We start from the raw sequence: 21,883 nt of genomic DNA on the forward strand, positions 1-21,883 counted from the left end.
ACCAAAGTTGGCCGAAGTTTGACAGCAGCAGGTTTCGTGACAACAAGAGACATTTTTTCTCTCTTGTCGTTTGTGGTACACGAAATTTAGCAATTTAATAATATAGAAAATTCCAAGAACAAAGTCGTACTTTTCTCTCCAGCCGCCACAACACTTTCCATTTTCACGTTTTGTGCCATTTCGTGTGCGTGTAGGAGAACGCGCGTACCCTTTTGTTGCGTTGCTCTTCCATTCATCTACCTCCTGCGTGTCCTGCGTGCTGCACCGTTTTTTTTTGCGTGAATTGTGCATAAAAAAAATTATTGTACCCTGTCTCGACGCTGTGTGTACGTGTAGCGAAAAGTTGTAAACTTTTTTTTTTTGGTTGAACACAAAACCGATCTTCCCTTGCTGGTCACCCGTGTTGCTGTGCACATCTCAATCATCATGAAGCAGATTCCGCTGACCTGTTCCGGCCATACGCGACCCGTCGTACATTTGGATTTCAGTGGTCAAACCGAATGTGGATACTTTCTTATTTCGGCCTGTAAAGGTAAGCCCACCGAAAAGCGGGGAAGCCAACTAACGTAAGGTTAATTGACCAGTCAAGTAAACCATGGATTTGGACCGTCGTTTCCAGTAGGTTCTATCCACCTTTTCGCGCAGACGATCAAAATCGGTGCATGAAAGAATACTCGCTTTCTCAACTTTCATCACAAACGTGCTCATAAAAATGATTTTTTATTCACGTTCAAATAGTAAAAAAACAGTTAAAAATGCATATCAGTAATTGCCAGCGGCTAGCAAAATTGTAAAACAAAACCCAAAATCCCAAATCTGTTTTATTCTACCATCTACCCCCTCCTTCGATTATTACGCACTGTGCCGCGTCAACCAGCGCGTACCCGATAGCCTTTGTTTCTCTGTGTCATTGGGACGCCAAGGTCCTTCCGCGATATGAAATAAAAAAAAATCGCGTCCACAGTGTCAAACAGTGCCACATGACCTACTGCGAATGGACAAGAATGGGACGGATGCGCGTATAGCTTAAGGGCGGCTGGATTGATCGCTGCTCTTTTCCTGGATGCATTTCATTCTCCGACACTCGGCGGAACTCTTCGATCGGCATAAAAAAACCCACCCAAGCAACCCTGATCGGTGCGTGCCGGTCACGTATAAATCAAAACGCTCGGCGGTGTAGTTACACGATACGGAAGTAGGAACAACCAATAACCAATTCAAGTAAAGAGCGTCGTATCCAAGGCGACAATGAGAGTACGCGAATGGTGTGTATGTTGTGAACAGGCGGTGGGCCACACGATTCCCACCTTCCGCCGCGCATTACGCTATGCATCAACCACCCTTTATCGCGTTCAATCGCCTGTGCTGGAAACTAGTTTCACTTGCCCTATGTCGGTTCCCTCGTGATATTTCACTGTTCCGTTTAATGTTCCGTCTCTTTCTTCTTTTTGTTTACGTTCTACACGTCTACCGCGTGAAGGTTCGCAAAACAGTTGGAAGAACTACGGATGGAAGCAGTGTACGCGTGAATATACGATCCCTTTCTAAACTTGGGCATTCAATGTCACACGTTGCGGTTCCGGTTCTCCCGTGGTAGATGCGAAAAAAATAGTAATAAAACAAAATATAAATATCCTGAAGAGCATCATTAGCAACAATGTTGTAAATTATAGTGTGCCATGTAGAATTACAATCCGGGAATTTTTAGGATGATAAAAAATTTAAAGCTAATATTCAACAAAAATAAAATTATGCTCTTGTAAGGTGGTTTCATACACAAAAAAAATAGATGCAAAAAAAAATTGTTAAAATCGCAATGTGCTCTACGATGAGGAGAAAATGATACACTTCAATCCCGATTATGTTGTTCGCCAGTTAGAAAGCTACTTTGATAGCAACATATTCCGATCTTCGTCCTTGGTCCGGTAAAGGGATAAAAAATATTCTTCCGATACAATATATTTCGTTTGATTGCTTGTTTTCTCCCCCGCTTCATTTAGATGGCAAACCGATGCTACGGATGGGCGATACGGGCGATTGGGTCGGAACGTTCGAGGGCCACAAGGGTGCGGTGTGGGGTGTGGCATTGAATGAATCGGCTACGCTGGCCGCATCCGGGGCGGCCGATTTTACCGGCAAGATATGGAATGCCGTCACCGGCGAGGAGGTGCACAGCCTGCAGCATAATCACATCGTCAAAACGGTCGCGTTCAGCCACGACAGCCAGTGCCTGGTCACGGGCAGCAACGAGAAGCTGGTGCGTGTGTTCGACCTGAACTCGGACGGCAAAGCGCTGGAATCGTACGCCGGCCATGCCGGTGCGGTCAAGCGTGCGCTCTTCTGCCGGAACGAAAAGTGTGTGATTAGCTGTGCGGATGATAAGTCGATGCGGCTGTGGGACCGCAGCACCGGCCAGGAAGTGTCGCGGGTCGAGTTTAGCTCCCATCCGAACGGGCTCGAGCTGTCGAAGGACGGTAACATACTGACGGTGACGTACGGGAACTGTACTGCGTTTTACGATATGGAAACGTTGACACAGCTGAAGGAGATCACCATACCGACGCGTGTCAGCTCTGCCAGCTTGCATCCGGACAAGCACATCTTCGTGTGCGGTGGCGAAGACTTCAAAATGTACAAGTACGATTACATTACGGGCAACGAGATAGGTAAGGGTGGAGAAAGAACAAAATGTCCAAACCACACGTTGCTAATGTTGTTTGTTTTGCAGAATCATTCAAGGGTCACTTCGGGCCGGTTCATTCAGTGAGCTTCAGCCCGGATGGTGAGCTGTACGCTAGCGGTTCGGAGGACGGAACACTGCGACTATGGCAAACAACCGTGGGAAAGACGTACGGACTGTGGAAGTGCACGGAACCGACCGATCTCAACAATTCCATCGGCAACACGGTTGGCGGTGGTGGTGGTGGTGGTGGTGCCGTAACCCCAACGCCAAACAATCCAGCTACAGCAGCAGCAGTGAGCTGCCCGCCGGTTTCGTCGGCAACGGCACCGGTAACACCGACACCAAACGCTAACCGGGAAGTAACGGCCAACTGAAGCGATGACTAAAAAGGCAAGGATACACACCCAACATCTTTGCATCACCAGAAAGCATAAAACAAAACAGGAAACCTGCTTTAGAAGAAGGAGAAAACAAACAAAAAAAAAGGAAGCAGCTGGTTACTAGCAAGCAGAGAGGCAAAAACACAAGAAGCACAGGAAGGAGACTGGTACCGGTGCAGGCGCGGCTAGACCCGGAGAACCGTGTTAATTGCAAACGCAGTGCACGGTGCCATCGTCGCGCTGTGTCTTCGTTTTCGCTTTTGGCAGCAAAACCAAACAACCACAATTTCCTTTTTTTTACCGCACGAACACAAACTCGATTAATGATGGTGATCGTGCTGCTGAACAACCGGTTCAGAAAATGCGGGCAAAACATTAGCTACTACGACGACTACTACTACTACTACTATTACTACTTTTACCACTACACACTTCTACCATATGTATTTCCCCTGGCAACGGAAGGATTTCTCGCATGGATGAGGAGCAAGGAACGATCGAGTAAACGGTTCCCTTTCACACCGGTCCGTAAGTTGGTGTGGGGTGTATGTGTGTGGATAATTGACAACGAGACTTAGAACGCATGGTTTAAATTCCAAACACATTGCTGAACCGTCTGCGCATCACAAACACTCGACCATCCAACCGTACAAGGAAGTGAGAAAGGATTCTCGTTTTCCCCCCGCCCTACAGTGTTTGTACAACCAACAGCAACGCTTAACGACGGTTGTCAACGAGCGAACATGCGCAATGCAATGATTGATTTTGAATAATTTTTGTACTTCTGCCTGTTTCTGTTTGATTGCGCCAAATAATCAACCTTCCTGCTGTGTTCGGTGGTCCCCCCCTTTTTCTGCCACAATCACAAAGTACTTTGCTGGTGTTGTGAAACACCGAAGGTAGGTGGCGTTTGTGGACGAAGGGGCTACTATTTATGCAATAATATGTATCGGTTCTAGTAATTTATGATGTGTACCACCCCCCGAACAACGTGAGAGAGATTTTGTTTCTTTTTTTGTTTTTTTAATTATTTCAAAATAAAGAACTTATTGAACCTGACTCGCGCGTGATCAGGTGCAGCAAACAAAAATAAAATGTCTTCGAGTTTGGTTTTTTGTAATGCCATATTCCGTACAGGTTTTAACCCTGTACGTTTTAACATAGCTGATTTAATGGATTAATGGCAGTTTGTGTTGATGCCTTAAATGAAGAGTTAAGCTTTTGCGAAACATTTTCATTCTATTTTGTTCCACAAACATTAAAAAGACTAAAAAAACATACAGAATTTATAAATAGTGTAAGTATTTTCGGTATAATCGTCAACAAACGAATGAATAAACTCGTTCTACTGTACTATATAGTAGGTAGTACCGAAACGCAAAATTATACTAAAAATAACACAATACACGTTTAGCTAAACACAAAAGTATCACGAAAAAAAATGACAAGATTTTAATTATTTTTAAATTTTTGATTTTATTCAATTTTTTTTGCCCATGTGTGTACTTGCTGTTTCTGGTTTTTTACTCTCCAGTATTGATCTGTTTGTTTTACTTTGTTTATTTACTCCAATACAAGGAATGTTTCCTCCTATATATATTATGTAGGTATGATTTTGATAGGAGCTATATTCATATTTATATATGTTGATATATATATATATATATATATATATATATATATATATATATATATATCTTTTCTATATATATATATACCATGTTTTTCTTCTTTTTTTGTATGTGCGGTTTGCAATTTTCACATTTAGCAGATTTTGTATGTCTGTCCTTTTTTTCTTCATTATTCATTTTGTCCGAACATTTATAAGCAAACATTCGGTAATGTCGAGAGTAATAGTAATTTTCGTTATGCCTAGGGGTTTCCAGTTATAATTATTTTTAATATTATTATTAGTTAATAGTTATTATTATTATAATTATTTATACACATTCAACTTACTGCATTTTTCTGTGGCCATTTTCGTTTGTTTTAATAATAAACGTTTTGTATTGAAGCACATATCATACCTCCCCAGCTAGGAGGTATTGGCTTTCGTTCCTTTTCGCTCTCTTGCCGCGTGTGTGTGTTTTTTAGCGCTGTTTCGGTGTATTACTGTGCCGTCATACGCTGCAAATTGAACCGTTTCTATTCATTTTCAATTTCGCGGCAAACACTTTGTAACAGATAGTTGGATTGCGCCATCATAAGAAGTGTGTTCGCGCACATGGGAGAGGAAGATTATGTGTCATAGATATTCGCGCCAGCAATGTGGGCTAGTAGTAATGTAGTAGTACTGATTGGAAACAATAGTTTTAAATAAATTGTTGTTACTTTCAGCGGCTGCAGGAGTGTGCAGCTTGCTTACGAGATTTAACGTTCCCCGCCGAACACCGAAAGCATTTTGTGTAAAGCAGAATAATGATGCGCGTTTTGGCCCTTTTGGATGTGTTTTTTTTTGTAATAAAGAATGTTCTAATACCCAGCCAGCTCTTATCATCACAGAGCAAAGGGATAAACAAAAGGAAAAAAAACCACACACACACACACAGAAAACATAATGATATTTGTTACGTTTGGAGATACTCATTGAAATGGACGAAATATGTTACCATTCCATAACCTTCCCTAGCGCATATATCCAGGAGATAGGAGAAAAATAATAATACATTTAAACAAAACCATCGCGCGCGTGTGATGTGCCATTGGAAAATGCATGCTGAGTTCAGCAGCATCTAACTTCGCTGAAATCATTCTTGTAACACAATTACACAAACACACACACACGTACGTATTCTTATCGTACTTATCGAAACACGGTTCCAGAGTTATAGTTATATATCTATGTACATACAATACACAACTTTCGATACGATTCCTCTTTTAAAAGCTTCTTTGTTTAGTAATCATTCGAAACAGTTCGCTCTGTTTTCATGTAATGTGTGTATATGTAACTGAGTGTGGACTAACGCTTAGGTAAAACCGCTTATTCGCGGTTGTTGTCTATGATCGCTTTATCTAGCCTGTGTGACAAAATTGTTTGATTGACTTGCCGGTTCATTATTCAACTTTATCTCCACAACTTATGCATTATACATAAAACGAATCACAAGCCACAACCCGGTCTTGTGGTTCCTCATGTTGGCTAGTTACCAAAAGTGTCCACAACACAACGTCATCCCAACGTCATCATCTTGGCTATAAGACCACCGAAGGGGATCCATTTTGAGAAGTGTTAAAGAAATGCAACCCCAAACCCCCGGGAAGGAAACGTTACGTTACCTTCCCACCTTCTTCCTGTAATGTGTATATGCGCACATACACATCTGTACGATTTGCATTTGTATTATATATGTTTCGCTAACCATTTACAGCATTGTCTCGTTTGTTTGCGCACACTTGCGTAAACTTATTTTACTTAAGCTAACTCAACGCACTCAGCGCGTTCCTACGAGGATATACACACTACCGTTCGACCCTTTTTGCACTTTACATCTCTAACATATACGTAGCATACATACACAAACTTCCACCAACTATCGGTCCAAAGGGTTTATACTTCATAATTACAGCATTCCTGTTCCTCCAAACTTCACAAACGCACAAACTCCCTTTACTAAATCAAGGGTTCTGCTTACACGATATGACACACTAACCGCTAGTTTAATTAATTCATCGCTTATGAATTATTTTCTACAAAATTGTACAACAAAATGCTGCGCGCATAAGTTGGCCACAGATTGGGCTGCCAGTACGCGTTACTCGATTAACTGCACCTAAGGTTAATGTGTGTGTGTTTTTTGCGCCGTGCTATGTAGTATTATGTATTCGCTGTACTGTCCCCATACGTTTAACTGCTTTTAACCATACTCAGCATTTATATCAACCGTTGCCGGATTGTTTGCACCGTTGCCAAACATTCGCTTCGTCTTGTTTTTGTACAAAAATATACGTATGAATATATATATAACAACATGCCACACCTCCACAAACGTGTCTTCCGCATATTACTATCCAATCTTTCGTTCTGTTCTTCCCAAAAAAAAAAATCGACAATGCAACATCATATGGACACGTTTATCATCGCTCCGTCTCTATTTTGCACTTTGCAGCGAACGATTTTGATGATCATTTATACGCCCTTTCTCTTTTTCCCGCTGTTACACTTGCATTGCAGTTTGCGAGAAGTCCATTGGACACCCAAACGAGCGATTTTCATCGGTTCGCTGTGCGATACAACTTCGATCGTGAATTTAATACTTGATCTGATATCACGAAACAGTATTTTTTTGCTTATTCCAACATAGGCGCGCGCGCGCTCAATATTTACACCCTTCGCACTGTTGTGGGGACCATTTGTTGATGTTTTTTTTTGTTTTGCTACCGAATAACATTGATCATTTGCCGCTGAATGGATTTGCTTTTGCATATATTAGAGGCTAGACTTTTTAGTTAGAGCGCTACTACACTTTGAACAGTATTTTAAGTGCTTCTTAAAAGTGGAAACAACACAACAAATTATGAATTTGGCAAAAAAACGGAACAAAATTATAGAAGAAAAAGAATTACAACAAGACAAACTGTCTACTTATCGGGCACTACAATCGATGTCCTTATGGACGGCGTAGAAAACATTGCCCACTGCTGCCATCACTATGACGCACCACTCCATAATCAGTGAGATCAGTGACGGATATAAAACAAATGAAAACGCAGTCTTGTGTGGAATAAGGCCAAATTAATACAAAAAAAAAAACAAACAATAAAAACCCTGTCACGCGTTTTCATCATACAAACGCTATATGAAATTGAACATATACTTCTGTTGCGGTGACTTTTGTAGTGTACAATACCGACCCAATTTTTGCCCATTAGAGTAAAATCTAATCTGCCTGTATGTAAGCTCTATGTCACCCACGCAAATGATAGAAGGTTCGTACGAATTTTACTACGTGATTACACCATTAAATACGCTACTTGAACTGAACTGGTCCGCTTTAAATTACTACCAATCGTCTGCAAGGTAAATGATTTGCTTCGTCCTGTGTTATCGCTAAGAAAAGCATTCCTTTTACTTCCTACCGTACGCTGTCCTGTTGCTTCATAGCGACAGTTATGATAATAGAGTGAATGGTTTGCGGGAAACGCGAGCATTGGGATCGTAAGTCATATGTTTATCACACACACACATACATACATACATACATACGCGCGTGCATACACGCACATATACAACCCAACTGCAAAAAGGAACACGCGCTGCTGCCAATCCGTCGGTGCTTATTTGGCGGGCCGATACGTTTTCTTGCTTCACTTGGTAGGTGGTCCCGTCTGGAAGGGACTTAGCACAGTAACGGCCGCTGCCTGAGGGCTCGCTAGTACGGCTAAAAGTGAAGAGAAGACAGATGAATGTTAGTGTTAGTGTTAGACAAGTAAGACTTAGGTCTTAGCGACCTAACGATCGAGCTAGCTCAGTTATATCTCATGACACAACACACGCATGATGTGCATTAATAATTCCTCTTACCTCCGTATGGTGCTTGAAACATCGGGTAACCAAGTCCCACGTGGGTATGATGGTGTGTGTGCACATGACGTTGTGGTGGTGGACTTCGTGTTCCGGCATTTCCACCACTGCTGGAACCACCACCCCCACCAGAGGAAGATTGCTGTTGGGAGCTGCCGGAACTACCGCCTCCACTGTGATCTTTACCTTGGCCGTCAATACCACCACCAGAATTACCACTGCCAGCATTACCGCCAGCATTATTCGCTCCACCAGGACCACCACTGACACCGCTGTTTCCACTATTTACATTACCACTGCTCCCGCTATTGCTATTTACTGAGTTTCCTACAATGAAATGTGAAAACAGAAAAAACATTAAATTTTTGTTGTAATTTTAAACGTGATGGACAAAATAAAAAAAACGTAAAAATGTCCATTCTCACCTTGCATATGGTTTCCCGCTGAAGGAGGTTGCGATGATTGCTGTAATGGTGGTGGCCCACCACCACCACCACCGCCTCCCCCAACGCCACCGCCACCACCACCACCACCACCGCCACCACTAGAATTTGCTGATTGTTGTTGTGCGGCAGCAACTGACTGTTGTTGCTGCTGCTGCTGTTGTTGCTGTAAAGACAATCCTGCGCTACTACTGTTTGGTGGAGGAATGCATAGATTAGGATTTTGGCAACCTGGTTGCTGCGAGAGATTGGGACTTGATACGCTTACTTTAACGCTGTTGCTGGTCGGACTTTTCATTGCGCGCTCGCTAAGCTCGTGTATCTTGTGTGAGTTGTAGTACTGACTTGCATGGTGCTGCAGCAGATCAAGCGCTTTCGTACTTTGATTCCGGGACAGATCCTCGGGCGGGTGATTGAAGCGCGGTATTTGCAAATGGTACGGTGCGGCCGAGTACGGCGCAGTCGAAACCAACATCTGTCGGTACATTTGATGGTTCGGATCAAACCCAAACGGTGAGGCGCTCATGTAGAGCGAAGGTGAATAGTACTGTGACGTTGGCGGTGGCGGTGGGCCTTGCGTTTCCATCGTCGGTTTTTGGCCCTCCTGCTGTTGCTGCTGTTTCAGTTTCAGCGCACTGCTTTCTTTGTCCTCCTGCTTGATACTTCCGCTACCACTGTCCGAACCTTTGCCCATTCCCTTGCTACTGCCTCCACCGGACGATGACGACGATGAGCTTTGTCCCGAAGAAGACTTCGAACTTTTGCCCGAACCTTGACCCGACAGCGATTGTCCATGCAATCCGGATTGCTGTTGTGATTGCCCGTGCGATGACGGAGAGTGTGGTTCATCCTTTGGATTCAGTCCGGGCGGCAAACCTGGTGGACCGCCGGGATGACCCGATGGTGGAGGATTGCGTCGTTGATCAGCGTAGCTGAACATTCTAAAAAAATAGTAAAATATACATTAATCCAAAATTTATCTCTGCCATTCTGTTTAAAGTGTTTAAACGCACCTTCTAAGATCTTCCTCTCTCGACGTTGCGATGTGGGATGGTGGTGGAGGACCACCGGGTGGTGGACCGACGCCCAGTCCATGTCGGAACATGCTACCATATGGACCGAGGGATTGTGGTGGTAGGGAAGGCGGTTGTTGATTTGGGCCAACTTGTTGCGGATCCTTAGGATGCAAGCCGGGTCCGTGTAGTGATGGACCGCCACTTCCACTTAGGCCAGGTTCAGTCTTTATGTCTTTCGTAGATTCCGATTTTATGAGTTTTGAGGCCATGAGCTGCAAAGGAACCAATCAGTTTAACAAAACCGGTCAATTATAATATTTCTTCTTTCATTACTTGAAGATGATTCTCGCGTTACACTTACCGGTGAAGCACCCAGTTTACTATACTCGCTAGGACTTTGGCTCTCTTTCAACCGTTCCTCCTTGACTGTAACGACCGGACTGTGTTTTGTTTCGTCCGATATTACCGAGAGCTGACCATAACCAGCATCGAGACCAGGATAATTGTAACCGGGTGGAACATAGCTGTGCAAACAAACAATGAAGATGCAGATTAGCTATACTTACACATAAAAAAACCTTAGCGATCATACGTACCCGTAAGGATAGTAGTGTGGTAATACTTTTCCGCCCGGTGGTGGAGGAGGACCAGCATTTAACATGGAACCATCCTTCACATCATTACCACCTCCCATCGGGTTCAATCCGGCGGTTATCGAAGGATTTAACATTAGCCCACCGGCCGTCCGAACACCATCCGGTCCAGTAGGTGGTCCGCTTGGTGCTAACGATGGTGGCGGTGGCAATACCGATGGTGGAGGTTGCGATTGATGCATTGGATGTGGTTGTGGTGGTCCTGTGTTGTTTGGTTTGTTCATAAGATCCAACGGCGGCTCCTTATTTTTGCTATACTCGAGTGGTCCTCCAGTGACGGAGGCAGACGGAGGCGCAATGTTTGCTGCTACACCATGAGGTAATGGGACCGAACCGATTGGTGGTGGCGGCGGTGGCTTATTCGCACCCAGATCTGCCGCCGTGGGAAAGTACGGACCGCCCGGTGGTGGTGGCGGAGGTGGTTGCTGATGGGCATAATATGGATAAAGCCCATAGCTGGACAATGGTCCAAGGGGACCACCCGTGCTTGGAGCGCTGTTGCTAGGATTGTTCACAGATTCTACCGGTGCTTCGTTCGTTTTCCTGGTGCCTTCCGTCAGATGAGATCCTTTTGATTTTTCTATAAGTACAACATCGATCATTAGCATATGGATGCATGAGAATTTTTAATACTTCGGAGTGCTCTTCTAAGACTTACCAGCTCCCATGGGCAGATCTGTCGCATCGGTAACGGGAGTGGAATCGTCACTAATATCACTGTAAGCTGGACTTTGAACGTCTTCCGTGCGATTAGCCGCCGATGAAGCCAATGAGTCATAATCGGTGTTGGTAGATGGACCGGGCGATTTGCGACTTTTCTTCTGCTTAGCGTAGCTGTGCGGAGGTTTATGGGCTGAAATGAACAGGAAAATTATCCAACTGTACATATGAAGTTCAGGCAGTTAAGTTCGCTTACCATCCATCGGCGTAGAAGGAGCGGATGTAGCATTTGACAACATTCCAATGTTAACTGCCGGCGATCGTGCTATTGCAACCGATGATACCGCATTAGCATTCATTCCTCCTGTCACACTTACACTTGGATCTTCATCTAAAGTGGAAGAAACGATACACAGATTAGAGTTCATATCGACGGATGAAAAAAATCATTTCGATGCATACCATTCATAGATGTTGGACCGCCATCTGCCATGTCAGCGTTTCCAGTGGAACCGTGACCAACATCTTGCTGTTCACTGCCTCCGAGGGATGCACCAGATGGTGGCATTTGATCGGTAGTTGATGACTGGTGTAAAATGTTACTTGCTGTATGGGTTGCCGCTGAGCTAGCGTCTTGCGAACTCATGCTACCCCCAACAGTTCCATTGTTGATTGTGCTGGCACCACTTGGGCCAAGAGGCTGTTGTTTAGATGCTAAATTTTGTTGTGACAATTGACTAGACACGGTTGAAATACAGGAAGCAGATCCGGACACTGTTTGTGATGGTGAAGGAGCAGATGATGTCGCTATGGCAGAGCTGGAACCTGAACCACCCGACGTGGTAGATAGGGCCAGCACGAGTTCACTGTTGTTGCCCGCAGACGACGACCCACTACCACCGACGCCACCACCTGTGCCTGATGTAGGAAGAGCTGTGTTACTACCGACGACCATGGACAGGGGTGACGGTGCCGCATTGTTGGTGGTTGGCGAAGGTGCTATCCGTTGCGGTGACTCGGGTGCTTGCAATGAATCCTCATCCATCGAAGAGGCACTGCCAGCATGTGCATGACTCTGATGGTACTTTAGCCCGTTAGCGTGCTTGTACTTTTTGCTACAGTCTTGTTCAGGACACTCAAGTAATACCGGTGAAATAGCACATGCCGCGGTGCTGCTTTTCGCCTTTTTACAGGCCGATCCACCGCCACTGCTTGTACCGCTACCGGCCACCTGCACGTTCAAACCCGTCACGAGGTTAACGATCGACGCGGCGTTCGACGTGTGACCACCGTCCGTGTTGGAACCATTGTTAAAACCATTTCCTCCATTGCCGGAGCTACCGGAACCTGCCATATTTACAGACGCCGGGTTTATCACATTATTGCTCATGGTGTTCGAAGCACCATTATTACTGCCAACGCCACCGGTGGTGCCACTACCACTACCGGCACCAAGTGGAGAAGGAGACTCATCTTTTGATTTGCGCTTTTCTGCCCGCGGTGGAAGAAAAGCTACGGGAGATGTGGAGGGTGTATTGGTGGCACCGAGCGATCCACCATTGTTGCCCGCTCCAACCACATTTGCGCTGGCAGAGAGCGTTGGAAGTTTTGCACTACCGGTTGCACCACCGCTTGCCGCATTCGTCTCGATAATGCCCCCTCGGCCTCCTCGTCCCTTCGAACCACCATTTCTCAACTTGCTGTGCATCTGTAATAGATAATGCAGAAAACATAGATTACAAATTTCGTCCTTCGAAATTATTTGAAGGAAGGCTTACCGAGCTTCGCGTTTCTGTGAAATTGCTAAGATCGTTCGATGGCAGCAATGCTGAACTTCGTCCTCTTTTTCCGCGTCCTTTTGGTGTTCTCGAGTCTAATTCTTCGGTTGGAGAATCACAAAACCTGAAACAACAAAATACAAACATTAGCAAAATAAGCCACACATTCACTAATGATCGTTTAATATTTCATCCGTTTAAAGTATGTCATGTTAACCACTTACCTAGGAGGTGCCCAATCGTGTTTGGTACAATCGATCAACGTCCCGACGTAGGTTTTGCCCCGCCAAGTAACGTTTACCACCAAAACACCACCTTCCGTTTCGTGCCAAACAATTCCCTCCAGCGTGACGGACGTGCCTGGCTCGCAGGGACCCAAACAGTCCGGTTCGGTTATTGTGCCAACGGACGTACCAACGCAAACGTCTACCATTTCCTTCCGTTCGCCTTTGTGACGCTTGGCGGGTGGTGGGCTCGAACCACTTTTATCGTCGTGCGCTGACAGAGCGGCCGAGAGGTTGGGCGAAGATGCAACACTGCCGCCAAACATTCCCACACCTTTTTGGTATGAAAAAAAAACAAAAACACAAATGTCACTTTCCAATACTTATTTCGTGCTTTAGTGATGCGCTTTGTATCATTCATTACCCATCATGTTGGTTGTCGTCGTTCCGCCAGCATCGCTAGCCGTTCCAGCCATGGAGCCTGCCTGTAGTTGAGCTTTTAGCACACCGGTTCCACCGGCATGCATATTGTTGACATTCGCAATGTTACTGCTACCGGAGCCGGTTATACTGCTACTGTTGGTATTAGTTCCACTGGAATTATGTGTTCCTGTGCTAGGAACATTTAGGTTTAATAGCTAAAGAAGGGGAAGAATAAACATATTTTGTAAAACATTGGATGCAAATTATCATCTAATTTATAGTCGTATGGTTCATATGAGATCATTTTACCTTATTGATGTCCTTGCCTAGCACCGGTGGACCAGGAGCGTTCGGGGCGCTAGTAGCACTTCCAGAGTTTGTACCCGTGCCAACACTGTAAAGACACAACACATGTAAATATATTGCGAATATTGCGCTATTTTACCTATATTTCATTAGTTTGTGTAGTTTCGTTAATAATAATAAAAAAATATACCAATTTAAACATTTTTCCAACAAAATAATAAAGAATAAAATGATACATAATCGCACGTAATTTCTTCCTTGTGTATCGTTAGAAGGAAACCATCCTATTTCAACCTTTAACAGCTTTATCTTTCGCATTGCATGAGAATGATCGTTCATGAATATCACTGATGAGTTAAACAACTCATACAGGGGTGTGTCGCTGCAAATGGTTTTGGCTTTGCGAATGCATCAAATTAATATGTAATATAAAGACAAAAAAAAACTCTTCAAAAAGACAAAGAGTTAACTCTTTAATTTCACTTATTCTAACCCCAAGATTATATTGTTTTCATACCTTAAGCTTCCTGGAATGATTCCTCCTGCTCCTATTCGGTGCGATGACCCGAGTGTTATGCTGCCAGCATTACCATGATCAGCATTATTGCTTCCGGACTTAGCATATATACAGGATGCACTGGAACAGGGCTGTTGCTGTTGCTGCTGGAGTAACCCGTTTACTTGCACATCGTGATTGACCACGCAAATGCAGTTACTACTACTCGTGGATCGGCTACTGGTTAGTCCACTGGAACCAATTCCAATATCCGCTGGTCCGCTAGTGCCACCGGCTGCTTGATGCTGCTGTTGCAACTGCTCATTCTTATCACGCTGATTGTGGTGTGTAGTTTTATCCTTTCCCTTGTCTCGCCGGTGGCTGCTGCTGCCGCGTTTGTTTGAACTCTGGGCCGGTTGTTGATGTTGCTGGTGCTGCTGGGACTGTTGCTGTTGTTGCGACGCAAGGATATTAGAGCCCATCTGCTGTTGGGCATTGCTGTTACCACTATTGCTATTGTTACCACCGATGGTACCAACACTGGCGGACTGTGACGAATGCTTCTTTCCCGAGCTACCCAGAACGATACTGCCGGTGTTGATGTTACTCCCACTGCCACTGTTGCTACCAGCACTGCCACTGTTATTCATGCTTAAATTACTGTTATTACTGCCATTGGGTGTGTTGCTATTGAGGAGTGGATTGCCACAATTGACACCAGATCCGATCACACCCGATCCGCTGGTTGGATGGCCACCACCTGCAGCCGAATTTAATCCCGTATTCATCACTCCTCCAACTCCACTTCCCACCACTCCACCGGCCGTTCCGATGGTGCCACCACCACCCATACCCGTACTATCGGAATCAGTCGTTAAATGACCACCCGTTGTACCTCCACCGGTACTGACGTTCATGGTAGGTCCTCCACCCCCTAATGCACCTACACCAGCTGTCAAGGAACTCGAGCCAGTGCCTACTAGAGATGCTGTGGTCATGCCCGTTACACCAGTCGTGCTTGTTAGGGCACCGGACGATCCAATGCCCGTCGTGTTTACACCCGTACCACCGCCGGAACTTAACGTTGCCGTTGTAGGTGTGGTGCCGTTTTGATCCGATTTGACAATTTCATGCTTTGCTTCGGATGTTTTTGTGCCTGGTTTCGTACGCTTGATCTTCATTTTAAGCCCCTTATCTAGGGTTGCTTGATGGTCAACGGACAGTTTGGTCGTTGACTTACTACCCGAGCTGCTGGTAGTCGAAGACATTGTGGTATTGCTGGTACTGTTGTTACTATTGCCACCACTGCTGCTGCTGCTGCTGCTGTTGCTGCTGCTGCTGCTTCCAGGTGCGTTTTGTTTGCCTCGACTACCACCGTGGGTATTCGTATATGTGTGAGTCGATTCTCCACGTGAACCACCACTATCGGGAGTGTCGTTTCCCGTAGCAGATCTTATTCCTGATCCTGCAGATGTTGGCGCAGCACTTACAGAGCCAGACTCGGCAGAGTGCGATGTGACAGCTGATGAACCACCCGTAGATGTATTACTTGAGGTACGAACTCTACTACTACCTTGTGATTCTCCACTTTTATCTCCTGCGCTCAAGCTGTTACTACTGCTACTACCGCTCAACTGCTGCTGTTGTTTGTGCCGATGATGGTGATGATGATGGTGGTGATGGTGGTGATGATGATGATGGTGTCCTTTCGAGCTACTACCACCGCTAGCGCTACTTCCCGGTCCGGAGGAAGCAGTTTTTTCTCTAGCGTCACTTGACACACTAACCGGGCTGGTTTTTCGGCCTTTCACCGAAGCGTTTCCGCCTCGTGCCTGATTGCTATGAGTAGCCACGGAAGATATGGCAGCTGTTGATGGCTCACCGCTATTGCCACTACTGCTACTGCCACCACCACCGCTGGTTGATAGGAATTGCAGCACACCACCAACGGGAGTCGTACAGCTACTGCTGGACGCGTGTTGATTCTGCTGCTGCAGTTGCTGTCGCTGCTGCTGTTGCTGCTGTATCTGTTGCTGATTCGCACCAGTCTTTTCAATGTCGGCGTCTAAATCGATTATTAAATCACCAATTCCGACGTCCCACTCGTTGTCGTCGTCAAAGTTCGAATCTTTGATATCTGCCGTTGATGAGGAGGAAACGACAGTCGGTACCACCCCCACAACACCCACTATTGCGTTATAGCTACCACGATCGGTTTCGACCGACGCAGGATGATCGAGTGCAGCCGACACGGGATGCTGCTGAAGACGATGATGCTGATGAATAGTGGGATGCGTCGGTTGGTTCGCTTTGCCGCCGAGTGTATCGCCGTTACCAGGGTTACCGTCACTGACACCGCTATTGCTCTTACTACCGCTAATACTAATAAGGTTGTTTCTACTACTGCTACTGCTGCTAGTGCTGTTGCCTCGTGTGCTGTTACTGTGGCTGTTGGTGCCGCCGCTGCTGTTAACGCTGCTACCGCTACTTGTTAGATTATTAGCTCCTTCGTTATTGCTATCAGTTCCTTGATTCATTAAGACCACCTTGTTTTGGTGGTGGCTGCTGCTGTTCGCCTCGTTGCGACTCATTGAATCCATGCAGTGAAAGAATGCGGGGCTTCCGCCGCCAGCGGGCCCATCAACAATCTTTGCCACCGGTTCGGTCTGGTCACGTTAGTGGCGACGTTCAACTGCAATGATAACGCAGACCAGGACGGTTCACGGAAAACTCTTCCTACTGGTAGTGTTAATACGTCAACGGGCGATTCGGTTGTCCTTTGGAAGAATGGCTTATCGTTTAATCGCTTCTTGATGGTACAGTCACTGGTGGACGTAACGCTCGATGATTCGGATGAAATAGTGCACGGGTAACGATAGCAACTACGGTAGCCGGTTGTATTTTGATCAAGCTTCCAGTTACTTTGCAGTTGGGCAACAGTATCGAAGGGCCACGGCCCTTGGGCCAGCAATACCATTTTAATCTAAAAATAAAAAGAAAACAGAGAAAACAATAAAAACATCATTAATGTTTGAAATTCTATCACGCAGTTGATTTCGCAATTTATTTTTTTATTTTTAGGGAATTATTTGTGTCGTTTCAATCAACTATTAACAAAATTTTCTTACAATTGCTTACCAGACAAATTGAATAATCGTATCAATTGCATTTGTTTGTCATTGCTGTAAGGCCATCACATTTCATCTTATATTAACATTACACCACTATAATAACTGGTAAACTTATTTTCATTTAATTGATTAACATCTTCTTAAAGTGAATTCCATATTTTTGTTACACTAACACAGCACCGCTAAAATTATACATTTCAATCAGCAATCGTAGTTCTCCTCTGCACTTTGGCGTTTTTATGTAGAACATAGTAAAATAAAAAAAGTAAATTAAGACAATAACACGAAACAAATCAATGAGGTAACATCCAACTGGTAGTAGTTTGATTGTTGTTTCCACGTTTTTTTTCAATTTTAAGTACTGTTTGGCATATTGTAATGCAACATAATAATTAGCTAGCATAGATTGCAAGTCGTAACGCAGTAGTAGATAGTGGGAACAGTAGAATGGGTTTTGTCTTATTAGCATGCCAAGCAGTAGAACTTGTAAAACCACTCATGATGTAAAAAATCATAATTCGTACACAATAAATACAACCATACAGCTTCCATACATCCGTGTATCAAAACTGCACAGAGATTTACAATAAAAAAAAAGATCAAGCGCATTTAACATTCGTTCGTGTTTCAAGAGAAAATATGCCTCCATGCTAGCGGTCGTCGGGTCGCCCTTTACAGGATATACAGGCCATACAAAAACGTAGCATAACTAATGCTATCTCATACACACATTTACACGGATGGTTCACACTACTCCGTCCCCGCGGTATTATCGCTTAGCAGTGCCCATCATGCCTACTTTATACCGCATCATACTACTACCACTACTATTGAAACTGCTTGCTGCTGCAAAACAACACACACACACACACAAACGCTCGCATCTATCAATCTCACTTTCTCTATTTCACTCATTCGTTCTATTGCTCGCTCACTCTCTCTCTCTACCTTACTGCCTTTCTTCTCCGCTCGTGACAACTTTTTCAACCAATTTCCATTTGTGCGTAGCAAACAAACAACATTAGAATTGCCTTTACATCCACTTTTCAAACATCACTGCTTCAATTAAACAGCATCAATGCAACACGCACGTTTGCCAGCATGCTTTCATCACAAGAAAAAAAACCCACAAGTATCGGACATTCTTATTAATTACAACCGAACACACACTTTGGGGGCAGCAGTGATTTTCTACTGTCAAGCGAAGCACAACCCATATTCCGATGGGACGACATTGAAGCATGTATTTTCAATCACAATCGCCAAACGCACCTTGCACAGCATTCGCAAACGTTTCGATAACGGTTTCTGTGCACTTTGGTCACTGTTTTGCTACATTACATGCACGATTTTTCCCTCGAAAGTCATTCATTCTTGCCCCACAAGTAGCCAACCAAAGTGACGCGTTAAACTGTGTTGTAATAAAAATGGATACCCGTGCATTCTATGTTTCTGTTTTCCTTGTACAAACACACGACGGGCCCGCTCACCAACACACGCACACACGCGCGCGCCAGTTTATACTTCACGCCGGCCGGGGTTGAAATGAACCGCGCGCGATACACATTGGCTTCTCACGCGTTGTCGCCTTTTTTTGTTCGCCCTGGCAGTTGTCTATCGACGCTACATATCTGGCAAACTATTTCCCTTTTATTATACGGTGTTACGCAAAATACGATGCACCATTGTAGAACCTTGCAACGAATTGGACCGCCACACGCAGTTTCGCCGTTTTCAATCCTGATTGAACACTCGCTCTCCTTGGATTGAGATTGAATAACACAAAATCAAACAAGTCCGGAGAGACTCCGGGGATTCGTCTCGCTCAATTGTCTTCCGCACACAGGGTGCCTCAAAAGACCCCTTGTATCCTTTCCATGTAGAGCTTTTTTTTTAGAGGAAACCTTGAGGCAGCAGTAAATTGTGGGCTGCTTCTAACCAACCATCTTCATAATTCCGCAGACATCTCTCTTCCTAACATCCGGAATGCAACCGAGCCAAGAAATTCATTGTTGGATTTGACAAACCCTCGGGTTATGATCTTGTATCTAATTATACTAATCTTATTGCAAATATTTAAAAAAAAAACAAACGAGAACAACTACAAGCAATAATAAATATTTAATACTATTTTTATCATATAATAATACCAACAATAAAACACAGAGTGAAATTTAAAATTGAAGCAAAAAAGTAAAACTCCACACAAGTTGAACCCCTTTGCGCTAAGTGTGTAGTGTGCGTAATCATCCAGCAGCTCTGCGCTATACAGTCGCTGCGTATTATCTCACGATCGTAGCAGCATGCTCCTGGATGCTGATGATGATCGCTGGAAAAGGTGATGATTGCAGCATGTTTGGGATAGAAAACTCCCTTTTTACTAGTAATACATGAAAGCTGAATAGGCGAATCTCATATCTCTTAATTTTGTTAAAATAAATGCAGCAACATATAGCATTGTAGCTTGCACAAGGCAAAAACAATGCGATAAAACGATTCGTTTGATTGTTGTGACTGCTAAACGTTCATCTGCCTTCAGCTTCGAAAAGATTGAGACCAAAGAGTAAACCATTCCTTTCATTAGAACATTTACAACCACTCGATCACTGTTATGCTGCTGTGAGCTATTCTTTAAATGATTTGGATTAGATGTAAAATATGATAATTTTGTTGAATCTTGTTCAAATAACACACACAAGCAATACAATGATACAACAGCGTGAATTTACACCATAAATTTACAAAAATATTGGTTTTAACGATTTAGTGCTTACCTCGATAGTATGGATATGAGTATTTTATTTACTGGTTCTATTTCACATATTTTCAAAAGCCAGATTTTTAATCCAGAATGATATTTCGCAGCTGTTCTAGCACATCCACAGTACATGAAACACAATGACGTTCGTCGTGGAAATCACTGTACACTGATTCAGATTATTATTATTCGGCTTTCGATACATTCCCATTGCACACCAGGGACATTAGCGCAAGATTGACGGGAACTTTTCGCACTACGCACAACCGGTAGCGAGCAGGTCGCGAAACTGGCAGGAAGCTGGCTGGCAGGATCAACCATGCATACAGATAGTATAAGCACGTACACACATATACACATACACACCGTATTCGGCTAGGCAGATACACGCACGCACACACACACACAGAAATTTTACACTTGCATCACTCTTCCTTCCCCGCCGTCACCCAGGAGCTATTATATGACGGGCTACTTTTTCTGCTTCTTTCTCTGTGCGTTGACTTTTTCTCACGGGAAGAAGGCTCACCGATCCATGCAAAATTACCTTCCGCGAATATGCAACCGCAGCGCTACAGCATTAGCGCCATACACATTTTCTTGCCCCGGATGCACTTTTCGCTAGGAAAATGTTTCGCGCACAAGGTTTACGAACGGGAACGGTTTACGAACACCTAACTTTTTTTTACATACGCAGATCCTTTACCGCAGTCACTGGTCGAAGAGTGCACCAAACGAAGACGATACATTCGATGGTGTCGAACGCAAAATCGATACACCCGAGCACTTACAACGCACACAACACTGACAATTTCCACAGCAGCCGTGCCACTACCGTTGTTAGTGCATTGTTTTAGCAGTTTTATTCGGTCATTTTTGCACTCTTTATTTACGGCTTGAAAAATTACCGATGGCTAAGCTCATGGCTATACAAATATGGAGGAATGAATCCTTCTCTGCACTTTGGTCCATCTCGCGAATGACAGTTAAACTGTTATGCTGCGTCTATGAGGTATGTCTCAGTTCTTCATTTATGCAATGGGAATATTTCAAAAAATCATTTTCTCGTTGGCGCTACATATCCAGAGAAAAGTTGTTGAACTTTTCTCGATTACATTTCTTTTTCTTTTTCATAATATGATAACACACTTTTATCGAAATTAGAAAACGATCGGAGTTAATGGTACAATGTACTATCCGTTTCTCATTTCCAATAATTTTGCATTTGTTCTTAACAAAAAAATAATGTCCATTACAGATCTATAATTGAGCGTTTGCTAGTAAATAAATACTTACTTCCTGTAGATACATTAAGATCTCAGATTACTACAAATCCCGTATAAACTTTTCCCAGGATGTCATCAATACAATTTCGCTATTTCGTGTAATTTCGCAGAAAATAAATCAT

The 21,883-nt window shown here is 44.1% G+C and overlaps 2 protein-coding genes across 5 annotated transcripts; one reads left to right on the forward strand and one right to left on the reverse strand.

Moving 5' to 3' along the window:
• The first annotated feature begins 23 nt into the window (after positions 1 to 23).
• Positions 24 to 4,158, forward strand: LOC125767855 (serine-threonine kinase receptor-associated protein). The gene is made up of 3 exons (XM_049434784.1): positions 24 to 532; positions 2,001 to 2,666; positions 2,729 to 4,158. Exons 1-3 carry the CDS (start codon positions 427 to 429, stop codon positions 3,055 to 3,057), a joined length of 1,101 nt encoding a protein of 366 aa, XP_049290741.1. The 5' UTR covers positions 24 to 426; the 3' UTR covers positions 3,058 to 4,158.
• A 355-nt stretch (positions 4,159 to 4,513) lies between these two features.
• On the reverse strand, positions 4,514 to 21,467 carry LOC125767838 (mucin-19-like). Of its 4 annotated transcripts, none has more exons than XM_049434756.1 (16): positions 20,492 to 21,465; positions 17,725 to 17,899; positions 14,608 to 17,569; positions 14,094 to 14,178; positions 13,786 to 13,999; positions 13,362 to 13,695; positions 13,138 to 13,261; positions 11,822 to 13,067; positions 11,616 to 11,750; positions 11,358 to 11,552; positions 10,643 to 11,279; positions 10,408 to 10,570; positions 10,044 to 10,318; positions 9,013 to 9,971; positions 8,588 to 8,914; positions 4,514 to 8,444 (listed from the first exon to the last, which is right to left on the reverse strand). In XM_049434756.1, the coding sequence occupies exons 3-16, from the start codon at positions 17,184 to 17,186 to the stop codon at positions 8,371 to 8,373; spliced, it is 7,347 nt and encodes a 2,448-aa protein (XP_049290713.1). In that variant the 5' UTR covers positions 17,187 to 17,569; positions 17,725 to 17,899; positions 20,492 to 21,465; the 3' UTR covers positions 4,514 to 8,370. The 4 variants fall into 4 exon arrangements, with proteins under 4 accessions (XP_049290713.1, XP_049290714.1, XP_049290712.1 ...); XM_049434757.1 differs by lacking the exon at positions 20,492 to 21,465 and adding an exon at positions 18,990 to 19,674; XM_049434755.1 differs by lacking the exon at positions 17,725 to 17,899.
• Positions 21,468 to 21,883: the final 416 nt, after the last annotated feature.

Source organism: Anopheles funestus, chromosome 3RL (genome assembly GCF_943734845.2).
Source record: "Anopheles funestus chromosome 3RL, idAnoFuneDA-416_04, whole genome shotgun sequence".
Lineage (NCBI taxonomy): Eukaryota > Metazoa > Arthropoda > Insecta > Diptera > Culicidae > Anopheles > Anopheles funestus.

Excerpts from the sequence above, each read along its gene's own strand:
- LOC125767855 (XM_049434784.1), top strand. The coding sequence starts at position 427 with ATGAAGCAGATTCCGCTGACCTGTTCCGGCCATACGCGACCCGTCGTA. Across the intron at positions 533-2,000 it reads TCTTATTTCGGCCTGTAAAG|ATGGCAAACCGATGCTACGG; the intron begins GTAAGCCCACCG and ends CGCTTCATTTAG. Across the intron at positions 2,667-2,728 it reads CATTACGGGCAACGAGATAG|AATCATTCAAGGGTCACTTC; the intron begins GTAAGGGTGGAG and ends TTTGTTTTGCAG.
- LOC125767838 (XM_049434755.1), bottom strand. The coding sequence starts at position 17,186 with ATGGATTCAATGAGTCGCAACGAGGCGAACAGCAGCAGCCACCACCAA. Across the intron at positions 13,068-13,137 it reads TCACAGAAACGCGAAGCTCG|ATGCACAGCAAGTTGAGAAA; the intron begins GTAAGCCTTCCT and ends TATCTATTACAG. Across the intron at positions 8,915-9,012 it reads AGCGGGAAACCATATGCAAG|GAAACTCAGTAAATAGCAAT; the intron begins GTGAGAATGGAC and ends ATTTCATTGTAG.